Source organism: Macaca nemestrina, chromosome 13 (assembly GCF_043159975.1).
Source record: "Macaca nemestrina isolate mMacNem1 chromosome 13, mMacNem.hap1, whole genome shotgun sequence".
NCBI lineage: Eukaryota > Metazoa > Chordata > Mammalia > Primates > Cercopithecidae > Macaca > Macaca nemestrina.
Window position 1 is genome coordinate 112,949,273 of NC_092137.1, and position 19,805 is coordinate 112,969,077.

The 19,805-nt window shown below is 42.9% G+C and overlaps 1 protein-coding gene across 9 annotated transcripts in view; it reads right to left on the minus strand.

Moving 5' to 3' along the window:
* The window catches only part of LOC105490168 (NCK adaptor protein 2), a 278,398-nt gene that overhangs the window by 170,236 nt on the left and 88,357 nt on the right, over positions 1-19,805 (minus strand). For 2 of the 9 annotated variants that reach the window (XR_011612046.1, XM_071077172.1), the window contains exon 1: positions 2,161-2,306. The exons of 5 other annotated variants lie outside the window; for them this stretch is intronic. Coding sequence is in view for 2 of the 4 variants with exons in the window: in XM_071077172.1 (XP_070933273.1) it covers positions 2,161-2,184 (24 nt within the window). In the remaining 2 variants the exon portion in view is untranslated. Of the gene's footprint in view, positions 1-2,160; positions 2,307-19,805 lie in introns of those variants that run through there. 2 more of the 9 variants (XM_011755532.3, XM_011755537.2) reach the window with 2 other exon arrangements.

Genomic DNA, 19,805 nt, shown 5'->3' on the forward strand with positions numbered 1-19,805 from the left:
TAGGCCTTGACTTTTGTACTTCCGCATCCATCTCTGCATTGCCTAATTTTTGCAAGAGTCTCCTGCTAAGCTGCTCTAGCTGGAATCCTCCACCCTCAACATCTGATCTGCTTCCTCATCCTCTACCATCCCCCAAGTGACAGCTGATCACTCTGTCCTGCCTTCAGAAGAATCCTGTTCGGTCAGTTTAACCAGAATCCTCACCCTCCACCCTGATGTTTCCTCTTAGTAATTTTCCATCAGCCAACTCCCTTATTTTGCTCCTTGCCTATAAATGCCCACTCTTTCTTGTTGTATTAATATTAGGAGTCAAACCCAATCTCTCTCTTGACGCAAAACCCTACTGTAGTAGTCCCTCTGAATAAAGTCTGCCTTACTGTTCTTGTCATGAATAACTTTTATCTTTAAAACGGTATGACATTCTGGAAAAGACAAATCTATGGAGAGAGTAAGAAAATGAGCCCTTGCCTGGGGCAAGAGGGAAGGGAGGGATGCAAGGGTGAAGCACAGGATTTTTAGGGTTGTGAAACTACTCTGTTCAATACTATAATGGCGGACACCTGTCATTATACATGTGTTAAAATCTATAAAATGTGGAACATCAAAAGTGAACATAACATATGAAAAGTTTATCAAAATAATAAATGTGTATATTATTTATCTAGAGAAGTCAATTTTGTAAGTAATAAATAGCAAAAGTATGAAAATAAAATAATCAATTATTTTAGCAACTCTGTACTTCTTAGGTAGAAGATGCACCAGCAGTCTTTAAGCAGAAAAATTCAATATTCAGTCCTTAAACTAACTAGACATTTCTCCAAATTAGGGAGAAATGAATGGTGAAAAGACTCTGGACTAAAATCCCCTTCCTCCCTGACAGAAGTTCTCATTATTTTATAGGGATGACTTTAGGATTACAGGGGTCCTAGGCATATTGACTCCAGGGAAGCATAAATACCATTTTTTAAATAAGTGTTTTCTACTAGATGCTAACAACGTTTTATAAATAATACATGTTTCTTTCATGAATTAACTTCCAAATTTAAAGATAACAAACCTTTTGGGAAGGAGGAAAGCCTCTGCATAATGTATACAATATTCAAGAGGATAAAGTTTACATAAAGCTCCTATCAGAACTGGAGACAATTTTGTTATCCAATTTCAGAAAATCTCAAGTGCATACCATGTGGAACTCACTAACCTGAGCTTTAAGTCAGATTAGACTTTTGAAAGTCATAAAGGCAGATTTTCTAAGTAACAACAAGAAGAGCAATAGCAGTAACAGGAATGGAATATTCAGAGAATACTCCATCTGAATATCACATTTCTTTCTTTTTTTTTTTTTTTTTTTGAGACGGGGAGTCTTGCTCTGTTGGCCAGGCTGGAGTGCAGTGGTGCAATCTCGGCTCACTGCAAGCTCCGCCTCCCGGGTTTACGCCATTCTCCTGCCTCAGCCTCCCGAGTAGCTGGGACTACAGGCGCCCGCTACCGCATCCGGCTAATTCTTTTGTTTTTAGTAGAGACGGGGTTTCACCGTGTTAGCCAAGATGGTCTCGATCTCCTGACCTCGTGATCCGCCCATCTCTGCCTCCCAAAGTGCTGGGATTATAGGCGTGAGTCACCGCGCCCGGCCCCACATCTCTTTCTTAATTACACAATTTCCACAAGGTTTTAACAAGAGCAGCCCATTGCTTAAGACCAGTCAAGATCTCGCCAATCAAAGTTGTTTATTAATATTTCCTACTGCATGAAGGGCAGTTAAGTAAGGAGCTGGCTGGGCAGGATCTATTTTCATGCACACCAAATATCACACAGAAGCTTTAAAAATTCCACTGCCTGTGAGCTGAGATCCGGCCACTGCACTCCAGCCTGGGCCACAGAGCGAGACTCCGTCTCAAAAAAAAAAAAAATAAATAAAATAAAATAAAAAATTCCACTGCCTGAGCCCTACTGCAAGCCAATTATATTAGTATCTTTATGAAAGAGGCCTGAGCATCCAAGGAGTTTTACATCTTCCCATGTAATTCTTCTGAGTCTTAGATGGGAAAGACCAAGTGAGAGAACCGAGCCACAAACAATGCCCCACAGAGCCTCTCCTGGGCCGCAACCCTGAGCTCCGCGAAATGCAATGGGAAGTAAAAGTTGAGCAGTGATACGCACCTGCCACAAGCCAAGGCGTTTCATCTTGGGAAAACCCACCTTTCAGGGAGGTGTCCTCCTTCAGGAGACTGTGTCACAGAGATTGAGGGCCTTGTTTAATGGCAGTCAGGATTTGAGCCCAAGCCTGTGGACCGCCCCCTCCCCGACCCGCCCAACCGTCCGACGCGTGGGCTGCATTTTGATAGGCTTATTCCAACTCAAGAATTCTAAGATTCTAGGACACGTGAAAATTAAAAGTTGCCATACAACTAGGAAATGACTGCCTATTGGTTGGCCATAGCAATGGGTTTAACCCTATTTTAATGGGTCGATAACCACCCCCATCAATTAAAAAAAAACCAAACCAAATTAAACCAAAACAAAACCAAACCTGCTTCTGAAGACCAGGCAATCGACGCCCACCAATCAACAACCACCTCATATCAGAGGGCCAGCCGATAAACGACCACTTCACGCCAGTGAAATCTGTCAATCAACTAAGCCACACCAGACGGCCAGCCAATCAACAACTGCCTCACTGCAGTGAGCCTGCTTCAGAGGGACAGCCAATCAATGACAGCCCCATTGGAGTAATCACAACTCAGTAGCTAAAGGTTAACCAATCCCTGAACACTTCCGCTTCTGGAACTCCAGGAGCACTGGAAGCCACACTTCCCAAGACCCTTAGAAAGCTCAGCTCCGGCCGGCGCGGTGGCTCACGCCTGTAATCCCAGCACTTTGGGAGCCCGAGGTAGGCGGATCACGAGGTCAGGAGATGGAGACCATCCTGGCTAACACGGTGAAACCTGTCTCTAATACAAAAAAATTAGCCGCGGGTGGTGGCACGCTCCTGTAGTCCCAGCTACTTGGGAGGTTGAGGCAGGAGAATCGCTAGCACCCGGGAGGTGGAGCTTGCAGTGAGCCGAGATCGCGCCACTGCACTCCAGCCTGGGCAACAGAGCGAGACTCCGTCTCAAAAAAAAGGAAAAAAAAAAAAAAGAAAGAAAGAAAGAAAGAAAAGACAGGTCAGCTCTGTAGCGGTCACCGACCTAGCAGCCCAGTTTCCTCAATGAAGGAGGCACCCCTTCAGTTTCTTGTTCTGAAACTGAGTTGTGGCAATGCACTAATACAACAATGGCTCCTTCATTTACATAGCCGGGCTGGGCTGCTGCCCTCAGAGACCCCAAAACAAGTGGGAAGGAAGAGTGCCCCATCACCCTGCATCCTCACAGGCTTCGGTTTTTTCTCTCTTTGCCAACACGGGTTGGAAAGGCTGGCTGGAAGCCCATCTGGAGGGTCTTGTTGGCCAAGAGTTGAGGTTGCATCCCTTGGACGCTGTTTCTTAAAATCCAACAGGACCATGTGGTATTTTCAGTTAAGAGTAATTTGCTATGGTGCAGGAAGGATTCAAACAGAAAGAGACCGCAGATGAACCATTATTCTACAATAAAATTAGACATACAAACTGACAAATTTCCAATATGAAAAAGCCTCAACAGAAGAAAGTCTGAAAAACAATGCATTCCAACTAATTGACTACTGAAATTTTAAGTCAGAGATGGTATTCTGATTTAGTCTAGGCAAGACCATCACAGAAGTCTGATTCAAAGAACAATGCATGTTTTTCTCTCTAGCTTAGCAGTTCAAGGAAACCTAATTTTTGGCTTCATTACTACAGCTAGTTAAGTTTATTACTCAGGTCTACCCCAAAGAGAGAAGGGCTAAAAATTTGATATTATATAGCCAGATCACATCTTGTACGTCATGTGACTACTCTAAAACCCAGCTTAGCAAGACCCCCAAGTGATGCTGGAAAAACAGCTCTCAGAACCTCATGAGCTAAGCTGCTTTTTCAAGTCTTAGGTGGGAATGGATTTAAAAACAAATAGGGATAGGTATGAAAACTATCTCAGCTCAACAGTTTTCACTAACCCCTAAAATTCGAGGAATCCTACTCTAGGACCCTATTTTCTTTCTAAAGATAATCCTATTAATTGTATCTTGCTGGGTTACACACTACCGACAGTAGCCAGTGTCCCCACAACGTTAAAAAATGGTCGCAGTTATTTCCAAAGAGGTCACGTGGATCAAGCTGAACCAAATATTACAGAAGAAAGGAGTTAAGGGTCTGAGATTCAAGCTTAGCTGAACCTCCTGTATGTTCCCCTTGGATTTCAGCTCTTCTGTAAAATGGGACACCACCACTTCCCTCAAAAGATACTTCTGATGCTCAGGAGAAACATGAGTACAAAGTGCTTTAGAGGGCAAGGTTTCGCATCATCTAGGTGTGGGCCTTGCTACCACCTTAGCCCAGCTGCTGCTTCAATAGCCTGGGGTGATACTTCATTGAGGAGCTTGTAAACAAAAGCCCTGAGGCCCAATGTGCCAGCATTAAGAGAGACTTAAGAATGGCAACTACAATCATAATGAACACTTACTTCATACATGTGAGGTGGGGCCATGTTCTACCCATCTCTGCTTCATTTAACTAGGATTTACTGAGTTTTCTAGGTACCAGGGTTCCTTGCAGAGCAAGACAGGCCCAGCATCTGCTCTCCTGTGATTCAAGCCCGGGCACAAGCAGTACCTCTTCAAAGATACCCATCAAAGTGCCACTGTCCTAGCCCTCTTGTCTGACTTCCTGAAGAGCATTTAGCATCAGAGATGACCTGGTCACGTACTTATTGTCTAGGAGGCCCCACTGTGTGTTGACAGTGGCTGTTTAGCCTTCAGCCACCTGGTTTAATGGGAAGCTGAAGGAGAAGGCAGACTGATGATTCAAAGTTAATATCCACCTGCCTCATTCACCTTTCCACTGATTAACCAATTTATCCCACCACAGAGAAGACCAGAGTCTTCCCTCCCTCCTTCTTTCCTTCTTTCTGATGGCATCTCGCTCTGCCACCCAGGCTGGAGTGCAGTGGCACAATCGCAGCTCACTGTAGCCTCCAACTCCTGGGCTCAAGCGATCCATCTGCCTCAGCCTCCTGAGTAGCTGGGACTACAGGTGTGTACCACCATGCCCTGCTACTTTTTTACTTTGTGTAGATATGGAGTTATCTACAAAAAATATTTATGTTGCCTAGGCTGGTCTCAAGCTCCTGGCCTCAAGGTATCCTCCTGCCTTGGCCTCCCAAAGCGCTGGCTTACAGGTGTGAGCCACCACACCCGGCCTTGATTTCTTAAACTTAATTCAAAATGTATGCACAGAGAGACAAAAACAAGTCTAACACGTTACTTCCAGGATATTAACTTGAAATTTCAAAAACACATATGTGCACATGTGTACAGACATACCAAAATATATTTATGTGCAAATAATTGGTTAGAGTTCACTTAGTAGAAAAAAATTGAGTCTATATGAAAACTACCGTCATCCCTACCTTGATTTTCAACACGCAGTCTGAATTATTCAGATAATACAATCTGCTTCACTGTGGCTCCTTAAGACTTTTATCTTTGTAATATCTCATGCTTTCAGGGGAAAAATGCAACTGACCAATGTATGGAAACTCATTCAAATACAGGCTTTTAGCAGATATAATTTGGGAAGGGGCTTGTTTCAATATTTTACGGGGGAGGGGTAGAGAAGGCAGGTCTAGTTGAAAGAAGTTTACTGAATCTAAAGCACAAGTCCACGAACTCGGTTCCTCTCGCCCCGTCTCTCCTGCAGCTCATTGGAGGCAGGCTTTGTACACTGCTATTCTCAGAAGCAAAGGAGCATCTTCTCTGTGGCTGCTCCCACTGAGCATGGCTGGCTCTTACGGGACAGCAGCTTCCGGTCAGGAAGACCTTTGCTCGGTATGTTATTTTGGAGAGAATCCTTTTATGATTTGTCTTCTGTTTTTATTGGGTAATGGTCAAGATCTGCTGCTTGTAAACTCTCTTCCGACCGTTGAAATTGCAGAAGTTTTCTCTGTGGACACTGATAGGATCACTTTTGTGAATGATCCTCTTCAGCTGTAGAAAGCCAGGGTTTGAAAGGCCGGCTTCCTATCAACCATCTGGGTGACTTTGGGGGAAGGTGCTTGACCACTCTTCCCCCCATTTCTGTGTTTGCAGATGGGTCAGAGCTTCGGCGAGGATTAAATGAGCCAGGCTATAGGAAATACCTAATACTCAGTCTGTGCTGGACAAGTGTTAGCCATTATTGCTCTACTCATGTCCATGTAATGCCCAGTCATCACTAGGCTCAATGGCTTGAATGTAAGGTTCACGGGGACTCAGAAACATATGTGCAACACATTATGTCATTGAAAGAAAGAAAACTTAAACAGAAAGATGTGCCAACACTGGAAGGTAGTAAAATTGGGATGACATAGTTCTGTGAGGTTTTGCAAGGAGACCCCAATGAGTCTTGGGTCCTAGCTCCCTTTTTTTAATGCTCCCAGTGTGGCTAATGCTAATGCTATCTGCTTGTATCTAGCTAGCCTAGAAAAGCTTCGATTTGTCCACAGCATCTAACAGAATACATTTTACAGACAAAGAGGTGTAGTCAAGTTATTATAAAATGTAAATTTAAACTACTGTTCATTTTAGAGAATCAGTCGATGAAAAAAATATGCTTAAGTACTTGGGATGGGTGATTATCCAGCGAATTCGCCTCCCTCTTTGCTACCTGCTCCTTTCCTGATGTACCCTGAGTGTCCCCCGCCCAGGCTCCTCTCCCACCGTGGGAGCCCCCTGTAAGCTCATCCACTTCCCATTAGCTGCCTGGCTCTTGTTCCAGGTCTCTACTTCTAGGGAGGCCAGTTCCACTGCACACCTGCATTTCCACCTGCCTGCCAGACACAGGCCAGGACCCAGGCCAGGACCCTAGAGCGGCATTCACCACTGTTTAAACAATAATTATAGTAAATATTATTCAGCAAAAGTTCAGGCACACAATATCCCACATCATTTCTTTTCTACAAAATTGTGATAAAATACATTTAACGAAGTTTAATATTTTAACCATATTCTTTAAAAAATTTTTTCCACCCAACCCCTGCAGATTAACCATTTTTAAGCGTACAGTTCGGTGGCCTCAAGTACATTCACCCTGTTGTGCAAACATCAACTATCTGCGGAACTATTTTCATCTTGAAAAACTGGAACAGGCACCCTCTGAACACTAACTCTCAACTTCTGCCTTCCCCCCCACGATTTTACTTTCTGTCCCTGTGAATTTGACAACTCCAGGTACCTCATTTAAGTGGAGTCACTTGTCCATCTATTTGTGACTGGCTAATTACACTTAGCATGATGTCTTCCGGGTTCATCGTTTGGCAGCATGTGTCAGAATTCCCTTAAGGCCGAATAACATTCCAGTGTACGCATATACCACATTTTGTTGGTCCGTTCATCCATCAGTGGACATTTGTGTTGCTTCCACCTTTGGGCTACTGTCAATAATGCTATGAACATGAGTGTGCAAATAGCTCTTCAGGTCTCTGCTTTCCAGTCCATTGGGTATATACCTAGAAGTGAAATTGCTGGATCATATGGTAATTCTAGTTTTAATTCTTGAGGGATTGCCCTCATGCCTTCCACACAGGCTGCATCTACAATTCCACCAACAGTATACAAGGGTGCCAATTTCTCTATATCCTTGTCAACGCCTGTTATTGTCTGCTTTTTGACGGCAGTCATCCTACTGGGTGTAACGTATACATCAGTTTCTTAACTGAACAGTATTTGTACTGCATCCTCAATAGAATTTATTAGCACATAGCAATTCTCAATAAAAAGAAAGATTTTATACTGATCATAACGATAATCTACAGTTTTCTGCTACACCCTCTTTTTTTTTTTTTTCCAGTGAGTATCTACCATTAATTTATCTTTACTGCCAGGATCAGGTTACCCCTCAAAATTAAACTATAGAAGAAAGATGCCTTAAAATGTGAGTTTATCAACCAGTTTTCAGGAGTTCAATCACTGAGCAACTCATTTACTCTCTGAAATGCCAAGACACACTAGCATTCTGCAGACCAGACTGTAAGTCAACACAGCTCATTAGTGTCTGGGAAATTTTACAGAAAGAAAAAAAAAAGAGAGAGAATTGGTGGCACTGTCGCTTCAACTAGAATCTGGGAAATGCTATTTTACACATAATTTACCACTCCAGCCACAGAAGTACACATGTTTGTAACCTTCCTTGGCTTTCTCGTTGCTGTCTTAGACACTAATCACACTGGAAGGAAGGCTGTGACTGTCAAGTGATTCCCTGGTGCCAGCATTTTGGAAAATCAGCATAAATTTAATAAGCCAATTTTCTTACATGATGTTAACTGTAAACAAATGAAATTCCATATAACCGCACTGGAATCAACACTGCCTTCTGCCAACCCAGAAGACAGCATGGTGATGGGGTGAAGAGAAAAAACCAGCAATGGGAAAATACCCGTGTATGAAAATGGACATGGATGTCTTTGGTGAAACCTGGCTTCTTACGACACACAAAAGTGAGGTCTTTTCAGGTAGTGCATACTCCCTGCTCCCAAAGTAGGCAGATAACAGTCACCATTTTTAGGGATTTATTAGGTCTATTTTTTTTTCACAGCTATAAAGGTACTTGTAATTTTTATAATTTAAACATCTATTTCAAAAACACATTGGCTCGGCACAGTGGCTCACATCCGTAATCCCAGTACTTTGGGAGGCCGAGGTGGGTGGATCACCTGAAGTCAGGAGTTCGAGACCAGCCTGGCCAACATGGTGAAACCTCATCTCTACTAAAAATACAAAAAATCAGCTGGGCATGGTGGTACATGCTTGTAATCCCAGCTACTCAGGAGGCTGAGGCAGGAGAATTGCTTGAGCTCAAGAGGTGGAGGTTGCAATGAGCAAAGATCATGCCACTGCACTCCAACCTGGGTGACACAGTAAGACTCATCTCAAAAAAAAAAAAATCAAAATATAAATGTCATGAGTTTCCTCAATTCTTACAAATGAATTCAGCTCCATTAATTAACACCTGACCTTTTTCCTTGCCACCTTATTACTCATGATTCCCTGCCTGATTTTGAAACATGCAAGGCTGAAACAAGAAACACAGTGATTTTTAAAAACAGATTCCACACCATCCAGGTCTCATAATGTTAAAACGATTAGGCTACTAAAATCACTTCAGTTCTACAGATTTACATGGTTTATGCCCACATTCCTAAGCATGATATCTATGCTTTAGATTTTCCTATTGAAGTGGGGGAGCAGATTACAGACAGATCCTCTGCACCCAGCTCTACGGACAAGAACCTGTATCTACCTGCCAGCAGGGACTCTGTGTAGGACAGGGGACATGGGTTACTTTGGGTTTAATTACTACAGACACCTCTACAAATGAGTTTGAAACAATAAATGCTAATATTTATTCCAAATGGATAATTCTGTTAAGGAAACCATCCCTATCACTTAAGAAAACAGAATGAGGAAATAAAGGTTTCTAGCATCTGTGCTTGATATTTTAAAAAATATATATGTATATATACGTATTCTTTTTTATATATACGTGTGTGTATATATATACACACATATACATATATTCCCCCCCAACCCCAAGACAGAGTCTTGCTCTGTTGCTCAGGCTGGAGTGCAGTGGCGCGATCTCGGTTCACTGCAACCTCCGCCTCCTGGGTTCAAGCAATTCTCCTGCCTCAGGCTCCCGAGTAGAGTAGCGGCAATTACAGGCATGAGCCTCCATGCTCAGCTATTTTTGTTTTGTTCTGTATTTTTAGTAGAGATTGGGGGCGGGGGCGGTTTCACCATGTTGGCCAGGCTGGTCTCGAACTCCTGACTTCATGATCCGCCCGCCTCAGCCTTCCAAAGTGCTGGGATTACAGGTGTAAGCCACCGTGCCTGGCCCAAAAATATTTTTTAGACTAGAGCAGGTTCCTTTATTATTAACATATTACATTAGTATGATAAACATGTTACAATTAATGAACCACTACCCATACATTAACTAAAGTTCATGGTTTATTCAGATGTCCTTAGTTTTCCCTTAATGTCCTTTTCCTGTCCCAAGATCCCACCCAAGATCCCACACTATAGTTGTCACATCTGCTTAGGCGCCTCTTGACTGTGGCAGTTCTCAGACTTCCCTTTTTTTGAAGAGCACTGGTCAGGTATTTAAAGAATGTCCCCGGTTAGGATTTGTCTGATGTCATGAGGAAAACATCAGACAAATCCTAATCGGGGGACATTCTGCAAAATATCTGATCAGTGCTCTGGTATTAGCTTTTGGGAGGAAGACCACAGAGGTAACATGCTATTGTCATCTTACCACGTCAAAGGTCAACATGGCTTAGGACTGCGGACTGCTGATGTTGACCTTGATCACCTGGCTAAAGCAGAGTTTGTCAGGATTCTCCACTGTGAAGTCACATTTGCCCCCTTCTATGCTGTACTCTTTGGAAGGAAGTACAAAGTACCGCTTAAGGGTGGGGAGTTAACTCTTCCATCTCCTTGAGGGCAAAGCATCTGGAAACCTTTTCACAGGAGATTTATTTTCCCCTACTCACGAACGTATTCCATCATTTATATCACTGTGATCTTATGGTTATTTTATACTCTGGGCTACAATCCAGTATTGCTTTTTCTTAAATTGTTCCAACTTTGGGTATGGGAGTGCTTTCAGCTGGCTACTGTGTCCCTGTGACACATCACCATCATTGCGAGTCTGTGTGTGTGTGTTTGTTTCTTTGAGCACATCTTTGCTTTCTGGCACCACAAGATGCTCTAGGCTTTTCTTGCATATTTTCTACCCCAGTCCCAGAATCAGTATATCTGCCTTGATAGTAACCAGCAGTACCTGCAGTCCATTTTTTACACATGAATCCTTTACAAAATAAAGAGGGGAGGGCTAGATTTTTTTTTCTTATGGTGACCACAGTACAGAAATACAGACTAAGAATCCCTAATTCAAAACTCCAATATCCAGAATGCTCCGAAATCCAAAACTTGAGCACTACAAGTGAAAAATTCCACATCCAACCTCACGTAATGGGTCACACATATTATTAAAATATTATGTGAAGTTACTTTCGGGCCATGTATATATGAAACATAAATAAATAAGGTATGTATGAAACATAAATTTAGCATTTAGATTTGAGTCCCATTCCCAAGATAGCTCATTTATGTATATGTAGATATTCCAAAACCTCAAAATATTCTGAATACCCAAACACTCTGATCCCAAGCATTTAGGATAAGGTATACTTAACCAGAACTTAAGATTTCTCCTATGCAGACTCCAGCCCACTCCTGGACCACATGCTGTTGAAGAAAATAATAAAACTGTGCTGTGAAGCCTGATGGTATTTGATCTCCACTAGACCGTCCCTCCTGCTAAGCAATGGCAAGCAGTAAGACCCCCGCCCCCGCCACTGGTTGCCTAACATATTTCTCACAGCATCCACCCCCCTGAAAGCTCATCCCTCCAAAACCACAGCCGCCCTCTGCCACAGGCTCAGTCCCATCCCCACCTCTGCACTCATTGTCCCCAACCCAGCCAGGCCTCCCAGAGCCCACCCACAGTCTTTGCTGTGAGTACTTCACACCACTCCATGTGTAATTACTTGTACCCTTGACTTAGGGGCAACACAACATCATGACACAAGTCAAGAGTCAAGAGCACTTAGAGAGATCTCAATGGCTATAACTTGACGAGTCAGACGTGGCTGCCAAAAGGACCAAGGGGGAATTTAAACAACTCTGATAGCAGGGCAGACAACACAGTCGTAAAGCTCATGTATAATATGATTCAGATTTTTTTTAAAAAATGTATATATTTTCATTAAGTATTGGTGGTATACAGGGAAAAAATGTTACGAACTTTCCTCAGTGTTTAGGATTTCTACTCTTTTTATGAGAAAAAAACAAGCTGGGCGCAGTGGCTCACACCTGTAATCCCAGTACTTTGAGAGGCTGAGGCAGGTGGATCACCTGAGGTCAGGAGTTCAAGACCAGCCTGACCAAGATGCCAAAACCCTGTCTGTACTAAAAATACAAAAAAGTTAGCTGGGCATGGTGGTGCATCCTTTAATCCTAGCTACTTGGGAGGCTGAGGCAGGAGAATCGCTTGAAACCAGGAGCCGGAGGTTGCAGTGAGCCGAGGTCACGCCACTGCACTCCAGCTTGGGAAACAAGCGAAACTCTGGCTAAAAAAAAAAAAAAAAAAAAACCCACAAATACTATTACTACTTTCCCTTCACCACATCTCAGGTCTGGTTAACTCTGACTTTCACCTACTTCACACCTGCCCCAGGGCAGCTAGTGTCATTTTACATTTCTGATCTCTGGCCTCAAGTGGACTCTTGGTGCCTCCTGGCAACTTACTCCATTTTCTAAGTGAGCTCCCTTCCCCTCTCTGAAGGGTCTATTAGTATCTTTCTTCTCCATCCTCTAACACCTCCTCCCCCTTCTGCAGCCTCAGTTGATGAATGACTTTCTATGATATTGTATAAAATATGTTTGGTCATATTCCAATTTCCTGGCATAGCCTCGAATATAAGGTATCTTTTTGTATGCAAATGAGGTGACTGGTGGCTGGCAGCCCCTAGGCAGCTTCAGGATGGGGTTGGTCACCAGAAAGACCATGGCAGGATTAGGGGGTTACAACTTTCAGTCCCACCCTCCACCCTCCAGGAAGGGGAGAGGAACTGAGGTCAAGTTGATCATCCATGGCCAAGGGTTTAACCAGTCATGTCTATGCAATGAAGCTTCCATAAAAACCCCAAAAGACAGGGTTCAGCTGGGCTTCCGGATATCTGAACATGGGGAGGTTCCTGAAGAAGGCAGGGCAGCTCTGTGCCCCTTCCCCTGTACCTTACCCTACCCACACCTCTACATCTGTATCCTTAAAAATATCCTTTATAGTGACAAAATGAGGGACTGAGGTAGACATGCAATCACACAAGTTTATTAAGCCAACTTTAGGGCTTTTCCGGGGAAAAAACATAAGCCACAGAACCATCTGTTTTTCCAAAGAGGTTTTCAGGTTTAGTATTTAGACATTTCCTTAAAGCAGGGGAAGGTAGGTTGGCAGTTAAGGCGAAAAGGTTACATGCCTGTGAGGCTTTGGTTAGTACCCAGTAAATCACATTTTATATCAGATAAAGTGAATGTCTGAAGAGAAAAAAGGAAGAGACAATTACGCAGTCATCTCTGGGTAGGTGGAGGAAATGAGCCTGGACTTGTTCTGCACCTGGGAAGAGAGGTTTGTAATCCACATTATCAGTGTGGAGAATTACAGGTAGACCTCAATTACTGACCTAAAGTTACAACTGGTATGTCCTTATTTGTGGGAAGCCAGGAAAGAATTTACTTAAGAATGATCTGTAGGGGCAGCCTGTCAGATGCCTCTTACCTTTCCTACCTTTCCGTGGGGACCTAGCTGCTGCATAATGCTGGTAACAGCTGTTCATTAGAAAGAGGGGGGTGCAAGACTCAGCCTCCAGGCTTAAGCCATCCTTTTGCATAAGTAGTTTAGCAGGAGATCCTGAGATTTTTTATTTTCCCTTACAAAACACAGTAAATGTGTTTCCCTGAGTTCTCTGTGCTGCTCTAGCAAATTAATGGAACCTGAGGAGGCAACGTGGGAACCCCAGTTGACAGCCAGAAGCACAGGTAAAAACAACCTGGGACATGCAACTGGCATCTGAAGTGGGGGTGGAGGGGCAGTCTTGAAGACTGAGTCCTCAAACTATGGGACTGATGCTATCTCCAGGTAAACAGTGTCAGAAGTGAATTAAATTAGCAGACGCTCAGTGGTATCTGCTGCAGAAGCAACTGCTTACTTGCCGTTGGGGAGAGATCCCCAGACATTTGCTGACACAAGTGTGCTGTGAGAGTAGAGTGGGAGAAACTGCGTTTTTTCCACTTGCCCTCCTTATTTCATTAAGAGAAATTCAGGCAATCAGAAGAAAACATCTCCATGTGTCCCACGAGTTACAGGGGTGAGCTGTCTGGGTGCCTCTCTAAGGCCTGTCCTCCTCTGTGGACTGAATCACGCCTCTGGAAGGAACCTGCTCCTATAATTATTCCCTGGAGCTACTGTGTCTTTCTGGATCATCTCATTTAGCATAAGACATGCTAAGTTCTCCTCCGTACTGTGATCACGTTCCCTTGCCCCTATCCCCACCATCTCTCCTTTACAGAGGGGATACTCTACCAGAAGCTGTCTCCTCTTGCCATCTCTGCTTCCTCCTCCACTTGATCTTTGACCCTCCACTATTTGGCTTTTGTCCCTACGATATTGCCAAATCCAAAGGTCCTCTTGTTACCTGCATGTCCACTGCAGCAGACACTGCTGACCAGCCCTTCTGCGAGACACACCATCCACCCGCTGCCTGGAGATCACACAGCCCTGCTGCTTGTCCCTCGCTGACTCTTCCTTCTTAGTTTTCTGGCCGACTCTACTTATGCTTCTGAACTAAAGATGGAGGGGTAGCCAGGCTGTCTGGGGGCCTCCCCTCCATCCAACCTCTTGCCTCTGAGTGTCATCCATGTGTTGCTGCCAAATGTTGGTCTCTACCCTGCTCTGTCCCCAAATGCCAGACTTCTGCACCCAGCTACCTGCTGAACATCTGCATCTGGATGTCTAATGTGCACTTCAAATCTCACGTCTAAAACTAAGCTCTTCATTCTCCCCATGAAAAACAAAAGGAAACCAATCAAATAAGCCACCTCCTGTGCCTCCCACAGTCTGCCCTTCTGAGTAAGTGGGACAACCATTAAGTGGGCTGACCCAGCCCCCAATCCGAGACTCATCCCTCAGGCTCTTGTCTCTCACTCCCCGTTCTTTCCAGCAGCAAACCCCACAGACTTGCCTTCAAAATATGCCTCGGATCCACCCACTTCTCTCCCCATGCACTTCACTCCAGACCAACAGCACCTCTCCAGCCTACCAGTCTCTGTTCTACCCTCCTGGCACTCCAGGCCAGCTCTCTAACAGCAGCTTTGGGGAACTTTCAAAACTGAACGTATTTGTGTTAGTCCTCTCTTCAAACCCCAACGCAGCTTCCCACCCAAACAGAACCAAATCCAAAGCTGTACCAAAGCCTAAAAGACCTTGACCCTGGGCAGTTTTTCTAAACTCCGATTCTCACCTTGGGGTCTTTGCATTGGAATGCTCTTCCCCAGTTCTCTGCAGGACTCCTTGTTCCGTTACTTTGTTCAAGCCTCCGTTCAAATGTCCCCTCCCTTCCTCTCCCTCCCTCTCTCATAGTCCTTCTGATTCCATCCAACTTTCTGCCAAGCCAAACCTGCCCCACCTCATATAAAATAGCTGCCGCACCACTCTCCATTCCTTTCTTCTGTTTTCTCTTTTTCCACGCCCCTTACCAGTACTTCACACACATTTTCATTTATTATCGTTTATTTTCTCTGACTGCACTTAACTCCTTGAAGACAAGGACTTTGTCCCCTTGTAAACCAAGACTTAGAAGGGTGCCTAGCATGCACATATACTCAGCAAACATTTGAAAGAGTGAGTGGATGAAAGGCCTATGGTCGGCCTCCATCAGTAGGTGTTGATGGTCTCCATCACCACAGTAGACACACGGAGATACAAGATGCCTACAAACTATTCCATCCTACACTGAGGTCCTACCTTGCAGATGGATTCAAATTTAAAACAATCCCACCTCTTGACATATTCATTGTTATTCTACATAATAAGGGGTCTTTTATTCATATGGGAGCCATAAAATAATTCCATTAAAAAATTTAAATTTTATATTATTCAGCTACTTTGGCAAAAGGGTGAAAGTACAGAGAGTATGCATAAATATTCATGAAATACAGATCAATAATAAAGAGTGAATCTTCCAATTCTTTTTAGCAAATGATTAGTGCAGTCACAGATAATGAAAGATAAAGTTTAGGAAAGCTCATTAAATGACTGAGAAGGCAATTGTCTATGTGACTGGTTACCTGGCAAACAAATATTTAAATATTTTAATAAAATTCCAGCATTTAAAAATTTGCATTTATCTTTATCAACTCCAAAATTTAATTTTAAAATATGCTGCTGAACACTGAAACAACATAAAATGCATATAGCCCTTTCGGCACAGCTGTGAGAACACAAGACTCTCTTGTTACATGAAAATGCTAAAGTTTATAAATAGTGGTATCTATTGCTGGTACAAAAAAAAAAAAAAAAGACTGTTCTAGTTAAAAATCCGGCTTAACAGTGAATTCTCATGTAGGAATTACTGATTTTCATAGATCAAAATAGGATTAAATATACTTGTAAATAAACTGTTGCAAACAGCACATAAAATCGTACAGGACTGGTGTTGAATATATAAGAACTCCTACAATTCAACAACAAAAGACCAATAACTCAGGCAGCAGGCAAAAGACACAGTCATTGCAAGGACAGGAAGCACAAATGGTGAATAAACATAAAAACAACTCAAGTTCATTCATAATCTGAGACCACAGTAAGATCCCATTTTAGAGTAGATGGCTAAAAATGAAAAAAGTTGATAACGTATTTGGAGGGTTGAAAATCAATGGGAATACCCATAATCTGCAGGAGAAAATAAAACAGAATCACTACTTTGGAAACAGTGTGGGCTTATCTTGTAATGCAGAATACTGACATAGGTAAAAGGCAGCAACTCCGCTTCTACTTATATGTAGTACAGCAACTCTTGCACTGTGCATCAGGGACATGCACAGTGCTCAGGGCAGTACTGCTTATGACAGTTAAAGAAGAGAAAATAACCCTGATGGAGGAAAGATAAATAGGTAGTATAGTCACATGATTCACTATCCTACTAAGAAAGTGAAAACCAAGAAACCACAGCTCCCCCACAATCAGAGACGACTTGGAGAAACAATATGCAACTGGGGAAGGGTTGGGGGAGTCACAGGACTGCATACTACATAGATCCATCTTCATAAAGTCCTGAAACAAGCAAAATTAAACAATGTAGTTTAGGCTTACGTATGTATGTGGTAAAACGAACGTTAATGTAGTTTAGGCTTACATATGTATGTGGTAAAACTAACGTTAAAAATCAAGGAGCTAGACGTCATTAAGATGGCCTACTAGAGACAGGCCCAGCAATTGCCTCCTCCACAAATAACTAAAACAACAGATAAACACACAGCAAGTAAAATGTCCAAGGGAGAACACTGCAATTCAGCAAAGAAGTAACAAGACCCTCCGAAGGACAGAAGCTCAGGATGGCAGCACAGAGGAAAGAAAAGCAGGCAGCCGAGACTGACTCAGAGCCAAGGGGGACTCCCTGTTACAGGAAAAAGTAAGTTAAAGGTCCACAGCAGTCCACATTCACACCACAGATGTCTACAATCTTAGCCAGAGCCGTCAAAGGCCTTGAGCCCCATAGAGGGAGGCGCCTCGCATCCATGCAGTTGTTTTACTCTAGAGAGACAATACATGCTGGGTAGCCCCCACTCCCTGAGTCCCAGGCTGCTGCAGCACGGCACCATTTGGAGAGTGGATTCAACACTAGAGTGCATCCTGCTAGGGGCCCCAGTATCTCCACAACCCGGGAGTCCTATCAACATCTCACCATATCCACCCAAAGAGCTGCAGTATTTTGAAAGCAGCTGGACCCAGCAGTGCAGCTGTAATCCCAGCACCTGAACCCAAGCAGCATCCTACACCCTGTGGAACAGGTGGTCTGCACAGGAGGAAGGCTTCCCCTAGAACAGAGGGAGCCAATGCACAGTCTCCCCAGAGCCTGAAAGCTGCCTGCATGGGGCCTGCTACTGCCTCCAACAACCTTGCTCTTGCTCTCTCCAGCAGTACGCTGCCACACACGCAGCCTAGAGGCCTGAAAATCAGTCCACCCACTGTCCTTGTTTTCAACAAAGCCACACCACAGCCTCCAAAACCAACTGCAGCTTAAGTCACTCAGGCACTTGCAGACACCACTGAGAGTGATTACAGTCCAAGAAATCATATGAAGACTACACTTCCAGAATCAAACCCAAAGCATCCTACCCAAATGATACTATAGCATACATCTACAAAAAACTCTATTCCCTATGAAAGATACGCCATGAAACTGAAAAAAAAAAAAAAAAAAAAAAAAAAGTTTCACTAACAGTGCAGATACCAACATACAGGCACAAGAAACAGAGAAACAGGAAAAAGCAAGGAAACAATAAAACCTTCAAAGAAACACAGTAATTCTCTAATAACAGAACAAAGAAAAGGAAGTCTATAAAATGCCTAAAATATAATCTAAAATAATGATCTTAAGGAAACTCCGTGAGATACATGGGAACATGGAAAATTCAACGCAATCAGAAAAAAATTCATGAGAATTCATGGAGAAATTCAACAGAGAGATTTATCACAAAAAGTCTTGAAACTGAAGAATTAAATAAAAAATAAAATTGAGAGTCTCAAAAAGAGACTGGATCAAGTAGAAGAAAGAATTTCTGAACACAGAGATAGGTCTTTTGAAATATCCTGGTCAAACCAGAATTCAGAAAAAAGGAATAAAAAAGAATGAAGAAAGCCGACCTGACATATAGGATATTATTAAGCAAACATATATTCATATTTTGGGATTTCTAAATGGAGGAGAGATAGAGAAAAGCATAGAAATCCTCTTTAATAAAGTAATAGCAGGAAACTTCCCTTCTTGGGAGAAAGAATCCAGATCCAGGAAACTCTAAGATCCTTACATATATTCAACCTAAAAAAGACCTCTCCAAGGCACACTGCAGTTCAACTGTCAAAAGTAAGACAAAGTGAGAAGTCTGAAAACAGCAGAAGAAAAACATCAAGTAAAATAAAACAGAATCCTCATCAAAATAACAGCAGATTTCTCAGCAGAAACCTTATAGGCAGGAGAGTTCACTATGATATATTCAAAATGCTGACAAAAAACATAGCCAGCCAAGAATACTATACCCAGCAAAGCTATCCTTCAAAAAAGAAGAAGAAATAAAAGTCTTTCCCAGACAAGCAAAAATTGAAGGAATTCATCACCTTGTAGACTGGCCCTACAAGGAATGCTAAAGGGAACCCTACATTGGAAGCCAAAGAGTGATACCTGCCATCACGGAAACACACAAAAGTATGAAACTCACTGGTATTGCAAAAACATAAATGAGGAAGAGAAAGGAATCAAATATTTCCACTGAAGAAAACCAGCAAACCACAAAGAAAAACAACTAGAGGAAGAAAGACACAAAGGATATACAAAGCAACCAGAAACCAGTTAACATAGTTACAACAGTATGCCTTCATCTCTCAGTACCAACCTTGAATGTAGGACTAGGCATGCCTGTAATCCCAGTACTTTTGGAAGCTGAGATGGGAGGATTGCTTGAGGCCAGGATTTCAAGACCAGCCTGTGCAATACAATGAGACCCCATCTCTACAAAAATAAACATAAAATTTAGCCAGACATGGTAGCACACACCTGTATACCCAGCTACCCGGGAGGCTGAAGTGGGGGGATCACGTGACCCCAAGAGTTCAAGGCTACAGGGAGCTATGATCATGCCACTGCATTCTAGCTTCAGTAAGAGAGCAAGACCCTGTTTCTAAAAGAATAATTAAAATTTAAAAAAAACTTGAATGTAAATGAATTAAATTCCCCAATTAAAAGATACTGACTAGACGGATGGATTAAAAAACACTACCCAACTATATGCTGCCTACAAAAAGCATTACCTATCAA